The sequence below is a fragment of the Puntigrus tetrazona genome, chromosome 12 (genome assembly GCF_018831695.1).
Source record: "Puntigrus tetrazona isolate hp1 chromosome 12, ASM1883169v1, whole genome shotgun sequence".
Classification (NCBI taxonomy): domain Eukaryota; kingdom Metazoa; phylum Chordata; class Actinopteri; order Cypriniformes; family Cyprinidae; genus Puntigrus; species Puntigrus tetrazona.
In genome coordinates, this window is record NC_056710.1 from 13,445,865 (window position 1) to 13,463,098 (window position 17,234).

The following is a 17,234-nucleotide window of genomic DNA, read 5'->3' on the forward strand; positions in this document are numbered from 1 at the left end:
AGCTAAAATAACAAACATCAATGCATTATTGTTATTTTAATACTTGTTTTAATTATTTATTTTCTTTTGATTTGCATTAATGCATAACAGAAAAAAAAAATAAATGTAGAGCTATAAATCTGTAGAGATAATGTTAGAGTCAGATGATTATTTTAGAACATTATAGAATCATGCCTTTCATGCAGGGTTTATGTTGCATTTAAAATATTTTTGGTGACTGAATGTCAGTGAACATGATTGTCACCTTATTTTAAGATTGACTGAATCATATATAAACGTTATGTAGTATATAACAGCATGAACAATAAAATCTTAATTGAGAAAATGACAGAAAGTCATGACAGTGCATAGAAAGTAAGGCACTTCAGAACACGCGCAACGATCCAGCCGTGACTTCATTCACCTATTTAGAGCACGTCTGAAGACTCTGACTTATGTACTCAAAGTGAACAACACCGTGATCACAATTCAGTGTCATCTCTCTCCCCTTTCAAGTAACTGACAGCTGGTCAACCAGTCAGCTGACTGGCGACAGCTAAAGAGGGGTGGAACTCTGCACCCACTGACATGTACTAGACAGGGTCTCAGAGAACAGATCTAAGTTTAACACAGGACAGCGACTGAGACGGAAGGGGCGAGGGAAAAAAGTTGTTTTTATTTTTCTCTGGAGTTGCTGGCTTAATTTGTTCAAAGTATGAATGTTCAAAAGTGTGCAAGGTGTGGGTTTGTGGTGTACCCGGCGGAGAAGATCAATCTTATTAGTCAGGTAAGTCTTTACGCCATATGTCTCAAAGATCTTACATATTAACATGATAGTAAATAAGTAATCATAAAGCGTCAATGTATTTTTCGGTTAAGCCTAACAATGTGTTCTATGATGTAAGAAAGACAAATTTCAGGAGAAGGAAGTTGTTTTTAGTTTTTTTTATTTTTCGACTCATGCATGTTTGCATGTATGTCTCTCTTTTCTCTTTCAGAATTGGCACAAAGCATGTTTTCACTGTGAGGTCTGTAAGATGGTACTGACTGCCAATAATTATGTCAGCCATCAGAAAAGGCCGTACTGCCAAGTGTAAGTTTTGGAGTCTTTTTTGGCTTGAATTTCATTTTTATTAATAATTAAGGCTCAGCGTTTTAATAAATCAGCATTATTTTCCATTGCTACATGACTATAAGGCATAATTTGTATTTACTGCATAGTTTGGTCATTAATTGCGTAAAATACTTAATTATTTATCTTATATCTATAGGCATAATCCAAAGAACAACACTTTCACAAGTGTTTATGAGACTCCTGTTAACATCAATGCCAAGAAGCAATCTGAAGCAGTCAGTGAGGTGAGGTTTTGTTTACGTCATCGACTTAATGTACATCTGACAAAGTGCTATAGTAAATTACCTACAATAAGTACATCTTTTCTAAAGCAGAGGCTATAAAAACTAAAACTATGTACTTTTAAAATTCAAATCAAAATATCTTGGTTTTCTGAAACATTATTTGATGTATTTACAACAAGTGTGAAGTTCTGAGGTAATGCTGTCAAGGTTTTCATATTGAAAATACACTATATGAAACATTAAGAGGGAGAATAATTTACAGTCAGCTTATAATTACTGGAAAATAAACTCCTCCAGGGTGATAATGAAAAGCTGACTGCGCATTACTCCAATTTAAGTACATGGCTTTTTACCATACCCATTTATATTTGTGTGTGTGTGTGTGTGTGTGTGTGTGTGTGTGTGTAATCAGCTGATCATTACCGGAAAAACGTACAGTATTCACATATTTTATTAAAATGGCCACACCACTTTAAATAAATGAATACATTAAGATCTCAGTTTAATTTATCTTGTTACATAAATTGGTTAAAAAAATCTTATTTGAAACAAAGGTATTCAGAAAAAAACATTAAATAAATAAATTATGTAGTTTTTTTTATTTAAAATTGGTGGTAAACTAGTGATGCATATTATATATCCGATGTCTGGATATTGCTATCAGATTTTTTATTAAAAAGTATTTAAAGGGTTGAACATGGGGCATTTTGCTTGTAATACCCCATATATTATATGAGCTGGATTAAAGGTCTGTTTTTAGGAGAGCTCAAAGGCCCTGGTGACTCTACAGGTTTGGAATGAGAACTGCATCTCTCCAGTTATTTCTGTGGTGTGACATGATACTCTTCTTTATGTATTTGCTGTTTAAATTTACACCACATGAACGTGGCCCACCTCTCTTCCTTTCTTGCTTCCTTTCCCTCTCTCTCCTTCTGTGAATCTGTCTCAGTGGGATCCCAGCTGCCCCTGTCTGTTAGTGGGCTCTAGAGCGACCTTCATGACTGACAGAATGCAGACCCCCATGCTTATATTAACATGTTTTATTTATTTTCTTCCCTGAAAAATTACGTAAACACGGTGTCACTAATATAACTGATGTTGCGTGTCATTGAATATTGTGATACACCATTATTTTTCATCAGGACTTACAGAATCAATCATTACCACATTTATTGTGCTGATAGGAAGCACGCTAACATATATCTCTGGTTTCTAGAATAAATATAGAGAAGAAGGGGAGCGTTTCATGTCAACTTTCCACTATGACATGAGATCGAAAGAAATCGAGCAAGCTCGTAAAGCCAGCCAGCTTGCCAGTCAGGTGAGGAACCAAAAGAAGTAGTACCATAACTACATTAACTTTAGTTGAGGCTGTTTTTTTTTAACATGTGACCTTTTTTTAATCTTTCTGAAAGCAGCAAGGTTACCAAACTGAATTTGTGGGACAACAGTCATTTTACTCAGGCAGCGTTTCCAGCCAGGAAATTGTACGTGTGACCCAGGCACAGAAGACCGTTAGTGATGTGAGTTATCAGATCGGATATGGGCAAATGAAATGGGCAAATGAAAAATGAGACTCTTGTTTTTTTGCTGAAACTATAACTGGATAAATTAGGATAATATGTTACAAAGAGTGGTCATTTGGGCTGCAGGTGGAATATAAACGAGGCCATGAAGCACGTGTGACGCAGTTTACCTCTGTAGCCGACACACCTGAGATGTTACATGCCAAGACTGGAGTCTCATTGGCCAGTGATGTAAGGATACATTTCTAAAGTCACCTGTCAGTCTGAAATCACATGGTTTTAAAAATCCACGAATCTTTATACTTTTTTATTCTTCCTCTGGTATTGTAATCTTTCAGACAAGATTGTGATAGTAGCAAATTCTTTCTGTAATATTTCTAATATATATATAATAAGTAGTTTGACCAGTAGTCTGTAAGCAACCAATCGTGACCAAGAGCCAATTCCCGAGCATTTTAGGCAATTACAAATTCCCAGCTAGACCTGTCCAGGACGTATGGTCACACAGTCATCTGGAAGCCTTCGTCTTATGCCTGTTTATGTTATTATTATCATTGCACAAGTTGTGTTTCTTATCTGTCATGTTATATGTTGATTCAAAGGTGAAATACACAGAAGAATACGAGCAGTCTAAAGGAAAGGGCAGTTTCCCAGCTTTGATCACGCCAGGATATGAAATGGCAAAGAAAGCCAATACACTGGCTAGCAATGTAAGTTAAGTTTAGGTTGCAAAAAGTGCAGTTTCTTTCTCAAAAAGTTGATTGTTACTTTCTTTTTTATTCAGGTGGAGTATAAAAAAGGCCACGAAGAACGAGTGTCAAAATACACATCTGTGACGGATACTCCTGATGTGCTTCTAGCTAAAAATCAAGGGAAGATTGTCAGTGATGTAAGTGAATAAAATCTTGAAAATTCTTTGTGGCTGAATAATATGCATATGTTTTAATTTGCCATCTCCTTCTATAAAAACAGTATGTCTACACTGAGGAATATGAACAGCAGAGGGGTAAAGGTAGTTTTCCTGCCCACTTCACTCCCGGATACCAGGTGGCTAAAAAAGCAGGCGAGATGGCCAGCAAAGTAAGTATCCAAATGTGTAAATGACACATTGACGTCAGCTGCATGTGCATGCCAGTTGTAATCTAGTGTTGTTTTTTTGTAGGTGAAATATCAACAGAAATATGAGCAGGAGATTAAGGGCAAGGCCAGCACTGATGCCGGTTCTGCAGAGTTTGCTTTGGCCAAAGAGAATGCAGAGCACTTCAGTCAGGTGACACAGCGTTCTTTTGCGCATTCAATGCACATTCAATATATCCATGCATATGGTTATACTGAATGTCTCCGATTCCTTTAGCATGCCTATACTGAGGAATATGAACAGCAAAAGGGCAAGGGCAGCTTCCCTGCTATGATTACCCCTGGATACCAGATGGCCAAGAAAGCCCATGACATAGCCAGTGATGTGAGTATCAGTGCATCATCACTGCTGAAGTGGTCTGTCATTGTAGATGTTCCACTTTTCACAGAAGGCTTATTCAGTCCCAGTCAGGGTTCAGGGTTATTATAGTTTTCTGAAACTTAAACTAAAGCCATAAAACATTTTTGTACTACTTGAAATACAATCAATTTTAATGAAATAAAATATAAAAAACCTTTACAGGCCACATTTTCATTTTGTTAAACTTGTTTGACAAAAATAAATAACATTTAAATAAACATTAAACAAAGAAAATAAAAAAAATACACTATTAAAAAAATAGGAAAATCACTAAACAAAATTACTAAAAAGGTAATAAGAATTAACATGAAAGCAGAACCTATAAAAATATCATTTGATTCAAAATATTACCAAAAACTATAATAGTACCTCAGAGATATTAAAATAACACTGTTAGACTTATTACCATTAACTAAAAATAAAACTATTAATAGTTTAGTAACTCAATTCTTTTAAAATAAAATATAATTAGTACAAGAAATATATATATACAAACATTTTAATAAAAACTGAAACCAAAAATTGAGAAATGCAAGCAAATTCAAAATTTGAATAAAATAATGCCAGAATTATAACGGTTAATGACTTCTCACCTTGACCTGTCATCACTAAGTGGAATATGACATTTTTTTCCAGTGACTCCCACTAAGAATCCAGTGTCACTTCTAGAGGTATTAAAAAGACATATTTAGACACACTGACTGTCTAAATGACTGATTGTGTATGTTCTCTCATGTCACAGGCATTCATCAGGCATCCTGCACATTAGATTGAGCTCTTTCTGGTATTGCTGTGTTTAAACACCTTTCTCATCCCCCTCTCTCCGTGTTTAACCTGCAGTTGAAATACAAGAAGGATTTAAACAAGATGAAGGGATCTTCTGCATACCACACTCTAAACACTGATGACAACTTGACTCTAAAGTGTGCTCGCAAAATCAACAAGCTTGTGAGCGAGGTGAGTGATTTATGCCCTTGGTCCATTGCCTGCATCAGGGGAAGAAGAACAGATGGATGGCATGTTCACTTTTAACCATTAAACATATTTAGAAACAGCATTGATTAGTTAGCTGAAGATTTGTAACTTGGCTTACTGAGTGCACACGTGCAAAAAGAGAAAGAGAGGATCAGTGAACTCATCTTTCAGTGTCACTTTTATGCTCAGCCAGACATAATGTCTCCACACCTGCATTCTCCACATCTCATGAGCTCAGCCACCCACAGACATAAACAAAAACAACACAAAAAGCCCAGGGGCGACATCATCCTTCTATTTTCACCTTCTCACATGCCACAGTGTATACCTGATGATTCCATAAAACAATACCACATCCTCATCCTACCCTGATTTACAAGCAAATGCTTTTCTGTATGCAGTGCACGATGAGTAATAGAGATTTCTAGAGAATAGAGAAAATTCCACAACTTCATTGCCTATGTGACACAGACATCCTCCTGTTATACAGGTTGAATACAAGAAGGACCTTGAGACCAACAAAGGCCACAGCATCAACTACTGCGAGACGCCACAGTTCAAGAATGTGTCAAAGATTGCCAAGTTTACCAGTGATGTGAGCTCCTCATATCAGTGATGTGACTGCTATATACAAAGAATGACAGCATATTCTATTTTTAAGGTGTTGCCGTGCTGTGTAGTCACATGTGAGCTCATTCACTCTGTTTGTGATTGCAGAATAAATACAAGGAAAATTACACCAATCACATGAAGGGGCACTATGAGGGTGGTGGCATTGATAAGAAGACCATGCATGCCATGAACGTCAGAAAGCTTGCCAGTGATGTAAGAAGAAAGACAGTTCTTCTGAACATATTATCTCTTATATGTTGCTTGTTCTCATTTTTTATTCAGTTTTATTCAGTTAGAATTCATGCAGTAATAAATTCATGCAAGTAAAATTAATTTTCAACATATTAGTAAATATGTAAAAGCTTTGTTTTTTTCTTGATAAATTAAATATTGGGGTCAAAAAAACTCATTAAATTGATCAAAAGTGACAGAAAAAAGGTTTTACATTGGCAAATACATTTGGCTCTTTTTAAATTTCCAAAAGTATCATATATTTTTCATAAAAAAATATCAAACTACATGTGTATATATACACACACAGCAGTGTAAATTGCACATTTAAAATTGTTATTTATAATATTGCTGTATTTTGATCAAATAAATATAGCTGAAATCATGCTGACCCTAAACCTTAAAAGTAAAATTCTACTTTTATATTTTTAAGACATAATTTAGTGTGTTTGCAATATCATTTATTTTCAGATTGCCTACAAATCAGAATATGAGCAGGAGAAGCATGTTCAGAGTGAGTACAACTATCCAGCCACCATCACTCCATCCTATCAGTCACAGAAGAAACTGGAGCCACTCAAAGATGTAAGTCCATTATTCTTGATGTGGCTATAACTTTAAATTTCCTGTGTGCCATTCTGACAGCTTGTAAAGTGATGCCTTAGCTTTATAAATGTAAATATGCAGGTTCATCTAAATAGATGTCTTTTTTCCCTCCACACAGAAAAACTACAGACAGCATATTGACAAGCTGAAATTCAGCCAGGTTACAGACACTCCTGAAATTGTACAAGCCAGAATCAATGCCCATCAGCTCAGCGATGTAAGCATAATTTGTCCTTGTCAATGAGTGTTTAAGTGAATTTAATAAAATATATCTAAGCCTCACATATAATCTTTCATTCAAGTTGAACTATAAAGCCAACTATGAGAAGACAAAGACACAGTACACAATATCTCAAGATACACCAGAACTTAAAAAGGCCAAAGCCAGTGCAGAACTCGCCAGTGATGTAAGCCTATACTCACATTCCAGAACCTTGGCACATTGTTTGTTATCCTTATATATAGCTCACACATGTTGATTGTGCTGATAAGTGTTGTCTTCCCGCATGTTCACAGATCAAATACAAAGAGAACTGGGAAAAGAACAAATCCAAAGCATGTGATATCGGCCTGGACACACTGACACTCAAAGCTGCCAAAGCTTCTCGAGACCTGGCTAGTGATGTAAGAATCAAATGTTTAAATGTAAATTTCATTATAATGTGTTTCCTTGGGTTGATTTGAATTATTGGGCTGTACAGATCAAGTATAAGGAAGCATATACAAAGAACAAAGACAAAGCCATAGGAATGGATGTGAGTGACTCCAAGACAATGCACTCCCTTCAGGTGGCCAAGCTTAGTAGTGAGGTAAGCCTGGGACTCAAAGTCAGGTTGAGTTTTGATCTCAGATTCATCAGGCTAAGCAAAATATCTTAACAAATTTATTTGCTATAGGTCGCTTATAAAAAGAATTCCAAGGAGACTCAATCCAAGTGCAACCTGCCTCTAGACATGGTAAATCTGAGTCATGCTAAGAAGGCTCAGGCTCTGGCCAGTGATTTGGACTACAGGAAGAAGTTACACGATTATACCGTCCTGCCAGATGACATGAAAGTGCAGCAAGCTAAGAAAGCCTACCAACTGCAGAGTGATGTAAGAAAGCATGCCTGTTTGCAAGACCTTACTAAAATGATATACATACTGTACTTTATGCATGTCATGGATAATTGATTTGGCTTGTTTAGAACCAGTACCGATCAGACCTGACCTGGATGAAAGGAGTTGGATGGGAGGCTGATGGCTGTCTGGATGTAGAACAAGCCAAGAAAGCAGGAGAACTAGTCAGTGAGGTTGGTCATTAATTGTAATTCCCTATTTATTAGACTCACATATCTGGTCACCGGCATTTAAATATAGATTTCTTAACTAGCTTTACCACTAGGATTTCTTTGGTCTTCACTAGGAAGACAGTGCTGGATTTCACACATTTACTCTAACTGCATTTTCCACCTCTATACAGAAAAAGTACCGCCAGAAGGTGGACAGGGTGAAATTCACACAAGTGGCAGACACTCCTTCCATCATACATGCTAAGAAGAGCCAGGAGCTGCAGAGTGGGGTAAGATATGATCCATCCGATTGGATATTTCCCTCCTCAGTAAATATTTCTGGGATTGACTGGCCTTATCTTGTATTCAGCTGGCATACAAAGCGGGCACTGAACAGACAATGCACCAGTACACTATAAGCAAAGATGAGCCTCTCTTCAAGCAAGCCAGAGCTAATGCAGAGCTTCTCAGTGAGGTATGAATTGAACAATTGAACTACACATGAACTAACAACCCACTGCCTGTATTTTAACCAACAAATTAAACTGTGATTTTCAGAAAACATATAAGAGTAGTTGGGAAGAGGAGAGGGAGAAGGGTTTTGAGCTAGGATTGGACTCACTTTCAATTCTCACCGCCAAAACAACAAGAGATCTCGCCAGTGATGTGAGTGACCAAACACTGTACTGATGCACATGACTGACAAATCAAGGGAAGCTCATGTATTGTGACTAATGATGTAATGTAACTTTCCTGATATTCTATATATTTAGGTGAAGTACAAGCAAGAATATGAGATGACAAAAGGGAAGATGATTGGCGTAAAGACTGTGTCAGATGATTCTCAGATGGCCCATTCAACAAAGGCTACCAAACTCCAGAGTGACCTCAATTACAAGAAAGAGTATGAGGATACCAAGACAAAACACAGTGCCTCACTTGATATGATGACCCTCACCCATGCTAAGAAAGCCCAGGAACTGGCCACTGAGAAAAACTATAAAACCTTCTTACATGAGTACACCATCTTGCCCACTGATCTGAAAGTGGAATGGGCCAAGAAAGCCTATGGCCTACAGAGTGATGTAAGAGTTATCCCAGCATTCAGTTTAATGACTTGTAAAGCCAAAACAGGCACAAATATGCATATTGTTTGAAGTTATGCATCAAAACTTTGTTTTCTTCACAGAAAAAGTATCGCTCTGACCTGAACTGGATGAAAGGAGTGGGATGGGAAACCACTGGATCCCTTGATATACAGCAGGCCAGAAAAGCTACAGATTTAGCCAGCGAGGTACAAATAAACTTGAACATGACCAGCTATACACACTTAATATCTTTTTTTAACTAACAGGTTCTAAAATCAAATAACTTTAGACCCAGATTTCTAGGTCATCAGCAGGATCCACTGAAAATGAAATGCATTCTTAAGCACTTGAAGAGCAATTATGTAATGCTTGCGTAGCAAGTGATAGTTTCCTGTTCCTCCCCCTGCTAAATATAACCTATTTCTTCAATTCATCAGCACCTTTTATAGTTTTTTTAAGAACCGTTGTCTCAGCAAACATCAGAAAGCCATTAAAAAATACATTTCCAAATAACAATCATTTTTAGGTTACCGTGCCTTCAGAAATTCAACTTCCTGGCTAAAAAAATAAAAGCATATGTTCTGTTATACAAATTTACTAAATAATGTTTTGAATAAATGTAAACAGATTTTTTTTTTTTTTTTTTAATTTAACAGAGATGCTTTATGACATTAAGTGCTGCTTTTAGGATAGAAGCCATGATTATTCACTTCTCTTCACTTTGAGTATAGATGTTAAATTTAGCTAATATGGAGAAGCACATGCCTGAGGTTAGCATTTCAATTATGCATCAGTTTGAAGGTATAGTGAAATGATTGAACCATACCGTCCTTGAAATGACAAACCTTGGGGGCTGTACACCCAAGAGATAGTTCAGTAAATTCAAAACACACTCTACATCTCCCAGCACTGACAGTTGGTATAAATCCTTGCAATGTGTTGTGTTTGTTCCAGAAAAAATACAGACAGCATGTAAGTGCTCTGAAGTTTACCAGTGTGGAGGATACACCAGAGATGGTCCAGGCCAAAATCAGCAGCAAACTGGTTCTTGATGTATGTCTTCATTTATATTAATTATTCTTTCTGTGATATATGCTCTGAATTTAGGAACAACTATTAAAAAGATATGAATTGTGAACATGTAACATATCTTTATGTTGACAGAGATTATACAGAGAGAAAGGGGAGAATGAAATGCACAAGTACACACTGATTGGAGATATCCCAGAGCATGTGCAGGCTAAGATCAATGCCATGAACCTCAGCGAGGTGAGAATCCATTGCACACTGCTGTTCCTGTTTCAGAAACTATTAAACACACGCACAAACGATTAAATTTCCACATTAAACTTCTAAAAGTAGAATTCTTTTCTATGTAGTCACACTACAAAGACTCCTGGAGAAAGATCAGAGATGGTGGCTACAAGTTGCGATTGGATGCTATTCCATTCCAAGCAGCCAAATCGTCTGCAGAAATCCTCAGTGACGTGAGTATTTTAAACACAACAGTTTATTTAAACTAAAGTTTATTTTGGTTATCTGTCTGTCTAACGGTATAAATGTTTGCCTCCAGCAAAAATACAAGGCACAGTTTGAGAAGACAAAAGGCAAGATGATTGGGCTAAAAGGACTACAGGATGACATAAACATTGCTCACTCTGTGCATGCCACAGATATACAGAGTGATGTGAGTATTCCACCAGATTTAGGAAGGCTACAGAATTTGGAGTATCACAAATATGAGTTTGAGAGGTCATGCAGAAGTGATTGATCAGCTTTCTATATCCTTAGCTCAAATACAAAAAGGAGTCTTCTAAGGTACACTCTCAGTTTCATCTACCAATGGATATGTTGGATGTGCTCCATGCTAAGAAGGCTCAGTCTTTGGTCAGTGATCAGGAGTATAGACTTACACTGCACAGGTATACAACTCTGCCTGATGACCTCAAAGTGCAGGCTGCCAAGAGAGCATATGAACTGCAGAGTGAGGTAATGGATTATTCTCTATTAATACTCATTGTTCACTGAATGCCTCTTGAAAATTTAATTCTCTTGAACATATTTTATTTATACAGAAAATTTACCGATCTGATCTGAACTACCTTCGTGGTGCAGCCTGGATCGCCACTGGTGCCCTACAGATAGAGGGATCTAAACGAGCCACAGATCTAATTAGCGAGGTATGATTGCCTATTTAAATTACAACACATTGATCCAGCATTTTCATTTGCATTACCGCTTATAGTAAAGACTGTCACAAAACATTTCCATTGTCACAAAACATTTCTATTTCAAATACATTTTGTTCTTTCTAGTAGTCCGAGAAATACTGAAAGAAAATTTGTCAAAGTTTTTTTTGAAAATATCAAGTAGCACAACTATTTTTACCATTGATAATAATAAGAAGTGTTTCTCCGCCAGAAGCATATTTAAATTGTTTCTGAAGGATCATGTGACACTGAAGACCAGAGTAATTGCTGCTGAAATTCTATCTTTGCCACCACAAAAATAATTTTCTTTTCAAAATAGAAAACAGTTATTTTAAACTGCAATAATATTTCACAAAATTATATTTTTAGTACTTTTGATAAAATACATACAGCCCTGGTGAGCATAAGAAACTTCTTTCAAAAGCTTTGACAATCTTACAGACGCCATACTTTTGAATGTTGGTGTATATTTTAAGTTTGCATTATCTGTGTATTAATTATACTGTGTCTTTATTTTGCCTAACAGAAAAAGTATCGCCAGCAGCCCTACTCATTCAAACACACATCCGTCACAGATTCTCCTGATATTGTGCATGCTAAGACCAGTAACAAGATCACTAATGAGGTAGGAGAACATTGTCAACATTGTTTCTGTGTTTTGTGATTTTTAGCAAAAGAGGTTTTAATGCCTTGTGGTCTGATGCTATTTAGCGCTTGTACAAAGAAAAGGGAGAGAACTTCAGGCACAACTACACCATTACTGCTGAGAGACCTGAAATCACCCAGGCCAAGATTAACGCTGCTAACTTCAGTGATGTAAGATGAGCCTTCCAAGTCTATTTTAGTGTTTATGGATATTGCTACTTCATAAAAAATTCCCTGTTTTAAACCTGATAGCTCATTACAAAGATATTCTAAAGAAGAAGATACCTGCATGCAAGACGCTAGAGAAACAAGTTTAAACATTTCCTATTTTGTTTCAGGTTAAATACAAAGAGTCGTGGCATACGCTCAGAGCTCAGGGTTATAAACTCACCATGAAGGATATCCCCTTCCAAGCTGCCAAAGCCTCCACCAGCATTGCTAGTGATGTAAGAATACCATCTCTAAATTTACACACATAAACATCTATGGTCAAAAACAACACTCATGCATTAATATGCACAAGCAATCATGATGCTAACTTTGTGGTGACCAACAGTTCCTACATCCAGTTCACATGTTCGCCTCCTTTGCCCTGGTAGGTCCAGTACAAGCACAGCCATGCACTAGACAAAGGCAAGCACATCGGAGCTCGCAGTGTTCATGAAGACTCGCATTTAATGCACTGCTTAGAGATGGGTCGTCTGCAGAGTGACCAGCAATATCGCAAAGACGCTGTATCTGTCAGTGGCCAGTACCAGCTGCCTCTAGACATGGTGAACCTGGTTCATGCCAAGAAAGCTCAAGCTTTAGCCAGTGACCAGGATTACAAGACTCACATACACTCTTACACAGTCCTACCTGATGATATAAAGGTGCAATGGGCCAAAAAGGCATATGACCTGCAGAGCCAGGTGAGAAAGACTATAAAAAATGAACAAGATGGTTGATCTTAATCTTGAGTCTTGCTTTCATAGAGCGACAAGGCGAACACTATAATCTTATCTTCTTAATCTTTCAAAGAATGTGTACAAATCAGATCTGAACTTCATGAAGGGAGTGGCGTGGGACTCAGTAGGTGCGCCCCAGCTGGAGTATGCAAAGAAAGCTGGAGAGCTCATTAGTGATGTAAGTTGCACTGTAACTTGAACATGAAATCAAAATTGAGTCTGTTTACCATGCTAATGCAAGCTTATTGTCTTATTGTTAATCATTCATGCACATTATTCTGGAATTTAAAAATGTCTCTCTAACCAAAAATCAACCAACTTCACTTTTATGCTGACGTCAGGTAGGCCAGACAACATATAGGCTATTGGATAAAACAGCAGAATTGCTATTTAGCTATTTTAGATCTGGATTCATTCTGGTACATGCAATGCCGTTTTTTACAGTCCAAGTAATCACCAATGGATAACATACTTTTTTCTTTTAAATACCGTGTGCAACTCATACTAGTAAAGTAAAAACTGTGCTTTCAAGTTTATAGTCACAATATTTCTAGGATGCTCTACTATTTCTCTGTAAAATCATGTCACACAAAGCCATGGTTAATAACAGATGCTTTTTTTCACCACTACCTTCTATAGAAGAAGTATCGTCAACATCCTGACAGTCTGAAGTTCACTCAAGTTGCTGATTCACCTGATATCATCCACGCAAAGAACAGCTATATGCAGTGTAGTGAGGTAAACTTCATCCAGAATTCTTATATAGTTCTTATATGTATGTTGACTGTAACTGTTTTGGGAATAACAAGAGTTTTATCCTGTTTCAGAGGATGTATAAGTCTGGAGACTCTGACTCTATGCACAAGTACACATTGCCTCCTGATCACCCTGAATTCATCAGAGCAAAGATCAACGCTCAGCAAATTAGCGATGTAAGCCAGATGCTGATTGACACCCTTGAAAACTAAGTTTTCAATATTAATAATAATAATAAAAAGTTTCATCAGCATTAGAGCATCAACGCAGCATATTAGATTGTTTTTTGAAGGATTAAGTGGCACTGAAGGCTGGAGTAATGTCTGCTGAACATTTTTGCCAAGCTCAGCAGTGAATTGTATTAAAAAAATGTATATATATATATATATATATATATATATATATATATATATATATATATATATATATATATATATATAAATAAAAGAAAACAGCTTTTTAAGATTTTTAAGAGACTTCTTTCAAAACCTTAAAAAACATTAAAGATTGCAAACTTTTGAATAGTAGTGTACATCCTTTAAAATTGTCTGTGTTCCTTTTTTTGTTTTAATTTTGCAGAAAGTGTATAAAAAATCAGGTGAGCAGGTCATGTCTTCAGGTTACGACCTCAGGTTAGATGCCATTCCCTTCCAGACAGCCAAGGCCTCTAGAGAAATTGCTAGTGATGTAAGTCAAAATGTTTATTTGCCAAAATGTGAACTATTTTCTTAAGTAAAACCCAGCATTGGAATTTTAATTTAATATATGTTGTTACCATTCCTTCTTAGTTCCGCTACAAGGAGGAATTTGTCAAAGGGAAAGGCCAGCAGGTAGGCCTTCTCAGCGTTGAAGATGACCCCAAGATCAGGCACTCACTGGCTGTAGGGAAGCTCCAGAGCAACAACGAGTACAAGAAGCAGTTCCAGGAGACACGCTCTCAGTTTAAGATCCATGGCGACCAGCCCGAGTTCCTGCATGCTAAGAAGAGCCAGGCTCAGCTCAGCAACCTCAACTATCGCCAACATCTTCATGACTACACCTGTGATCCTAATCAGCTCAACGTCATACATGCTAAACAAGCCTACCAGCTGCAGAGCGATGTGAGAAATGGTTTTGGGATTATTCAGTGATTTATGACAAACTGTAATGATGAAACTGTATGCTAATGCTACGGCAAATACTTGTTAAAATTGGTAATTGCAGTGACATGGTGATATTTGGTGACATGCACTCAAAAAAAGAATTGTTTGCTCATTCTTACTGTTTTCCTCATGTTCCATGGTTTAATTGTCCTGACCTGTGGGGTTGCAGGTCAACTACAAATCAGATTTGAACTGGATTAAAGGTGTGGGCTGGACCCCACCGGGCTCTCTTAAGGCAGAAATGGCCCGCCGTGCAGCAGAACTGGGCCTTGCTGAAGGAGTAACTACTGACGAGGCTATCGCCAAGTATCAGCAGCTAATGGTGAGACACAAAACTGCATTACAGACTTATTCATTATCTCAATATATCTAAATATGACATATTCCTCTGATTTGCATGTTGGCATGAAGCTAAACTAACAGCACAACACTCTAATAATCATAAAAATACATAACACACAAATATCATCATTAAGTAAAATTAAAGGGGTTAATAATTAAACATATATATAATAAAACTATATATATTTAGTTTTCATTTTTAATTTTCAGTTTTTTTCCGTTTAATTTTAGTAAAATATTTAGTAATTGTATGTGTTTGTAATTTTTCTTTCTGTCTTTCTTTCTTTTTTCCCTTTTTTTAACATTACTATTTAGGTTGAAAAAAGTTTCATATCAACTTTAAAACTTTCTTTTTAAATGTAATTTCTTGTTCCTCATTAATCATTGATCTTTTTTTTCACTAAACTTGTCATACCTTTTTTCTTCACTGATACATACCATGTTGCTTTAGAGTTGGGCTAAAACAAGGTAAAAGGCGTATTAAGTTGTCTATGGCCTTCGGGTCAGGAGTGTACCTTCAAATGCTGCTTCAGTATGCAGCGCCCTAGATTTCGAAATAGAGCAATTGTCATACTTTTGACATTTTTTAATTTTTACCACATTACCAAATTGCCTATATTTTCTTTCCCTCATAAGGCATTTCATCATTTCCTTCTGTTTCAGATGCTCCAGAGACAGCAGGAGTTCCAGGATCAAGAGCAATCCACCACTGAGCAGACGGAGACCACAAAGGAGTTCCAGCAGCCAGGAGTCAATCCTGATGCTATGGAGATCCTCCACGTCAAGAGAAAGAAGACAATTCACACCACATTCAAGCAAGCCAAGACCACAAAATCCATCACGTCACAGTCTGTTGCTTCCCACTCAACCACAAGTCAGTCTATCACCAACCAGTCCACCAAGAAACAATCCATTATGAGCCAGTCTCATGCCGATGAATCCACCGCAAGACAGATGAGTGAAAACCGGGCCATCACAGATCAAGCTGCTGCAAAGTCAGGAACAATGTAATCTGACATTTCTGTCTTTCTTACTTTTGTTTTTTAATTTAATTTATGAACATCATGTAGATCCTGGTGTTCTTTTACTGAGTTTTAGACTGATCCACGAATGAAGGATATTTAAATGAAATACGTAAGTGAAGAAGGTTATAAGTGAAATGTGAACATGAAGATGGTTAAAGTAAGTTTAGACTGTAAAGCATGGTTGGTTTTCATTTTATTATGGTTTAATGAATGTGGTTATAGCTACGAGAAGATATCAAACGAAACTACAAGTATGGCTAGAGTATGTGAAGAATAGGGGTAAGCATGATTTTGAGGATGTGCTATTTTATTATTACAGTAGATATGGAATATTTTTTTCTTTTTTATTTGCTGGAAATATGATAAGCAAGAATAGATTGTAAAATGTCTGATTACATTTATAACATTTCATTTGTTCCTCTGGTGGATTTGACAGTTGTCTCTGGCGGTTAATTGGATATAATGTATGCCTATCAAGCTGCACTTTGTGAGAAAAAATCGCAACTCTGCTAGCAGAGTTTAATAGCTGAACTGTAAGTAAATGTGTGAATTATGACAAATGACAATAAAAGTTCTTTTATGTCCTTCATAAAACATGCCTTACTCATCTCACTGAACTTGAGCACTAGAGGGCAGTCACATACTTTTTTATTGTATCAAGTCAATAGTTTTTTGTAATAAACTTATTTGACAGAGAGACAGACAGACAGACAGACAGATGGTTGATTGATAGATGGATAAGTGGATGGATGGATAGATAAATGGATGGATCACTTTGAAAGCTGTAAAATAAAAGTATTTCTTCCAGCAGGTTGGAGGAACTCACAGGGCCTCACTATTGCCGGAGCATAATGAAAATCAGTTTAAAGAAATAAATCATGTTTATTTTCTTGCTTTTCCAATGCAAGTGTTGACCCATGATGCCTAAAGCAGAACAACTGTTGTGAAGGAACTGGTGATGGTCAGCCCATAGGGACACTTGCAAAGCCTGATGTGAGTTCACAGATGAGTTCTGAACACTTT

General features: G+C 36.8%; 1 protein-coding gene across 2 annotated transcripts; it reads left to right on the forward strand.

Annotated features, from left to right (window-relative positions):
- The first annotated feature begins 568 nt into the window (after positions 1–568).
- Positions 569–16,805, forward strand: LOC122355710 (nebulin-related anchoring protein). 2 transcript variants are annotated; one of them, XM_043254259.1, is made up of 43 exons: positions 570–766; positions 978–1,072; positions 1,251–1,338; positions 2,555–2,659; positions 2,757–2,861; positions 2,991–3,095; positions 3,467–3,574; positions 3,649–3,753; positions 3,837–3,944; positions 4,027–4,134; positions 4,219–4,326; positions 5,203–5,319; positions 5,828–5,932; positions 6,055–6,162; positions 6,652–6,765; positions 6,905–7,003; positions 7,089–7,193; positions 7,303–7,410; positions 7,488–7,595; positions 7,683–7,880; positions 7,973–8,077; positions 8,248–8,346; positions 8,427–8,531; positions 8,615–8,722; positions 8,830–9,141; positions 9,246–9,350; positions 10,099–10,197; positions 10,309–10,413; positions 10,524–10,631; positions 10,718–10,831; positions 10,936–11,133; positions 11,220–11,324; positions 11,881–11,979; positions 12,066–12,170; positions 12,338–12,445; positions 12,599–12,910; positions 13,020–13,124; positions 13,586–13,684; positions 13,774–13,878; positions 14,282–14,389; positions 14,491–14,802; positions 15,014–15,166; positions 15,850–16,805. In XM_043254259.1, exons 1-43 carry the CDS (start codon positions 695–697, stop codon positions 16,195–16,197), a joined length of 5,586 nt encoding a protein of 1,861 aa, XP_043110194.1. In that variant the 5' UTR covers positions 570–694; the 3' UTR covers positions 16,198–16,805. The 2 variants fall into 2 exon arrangements, with proteins under 2 accessions (XP_043110195.1, XP_043110194.1); XM_043254260.1 differs by lacking the exons at positions 12,599–12,910; positions 13,020–13,124; positions 13,586–13,684; positions 13,774–13,878; positions 14,282–14,389 and having other exon boundaries at positions 569–766.
- The last annotated feature ends 429 nt before the right edge of the window (positions 16,806–17,234 follow it).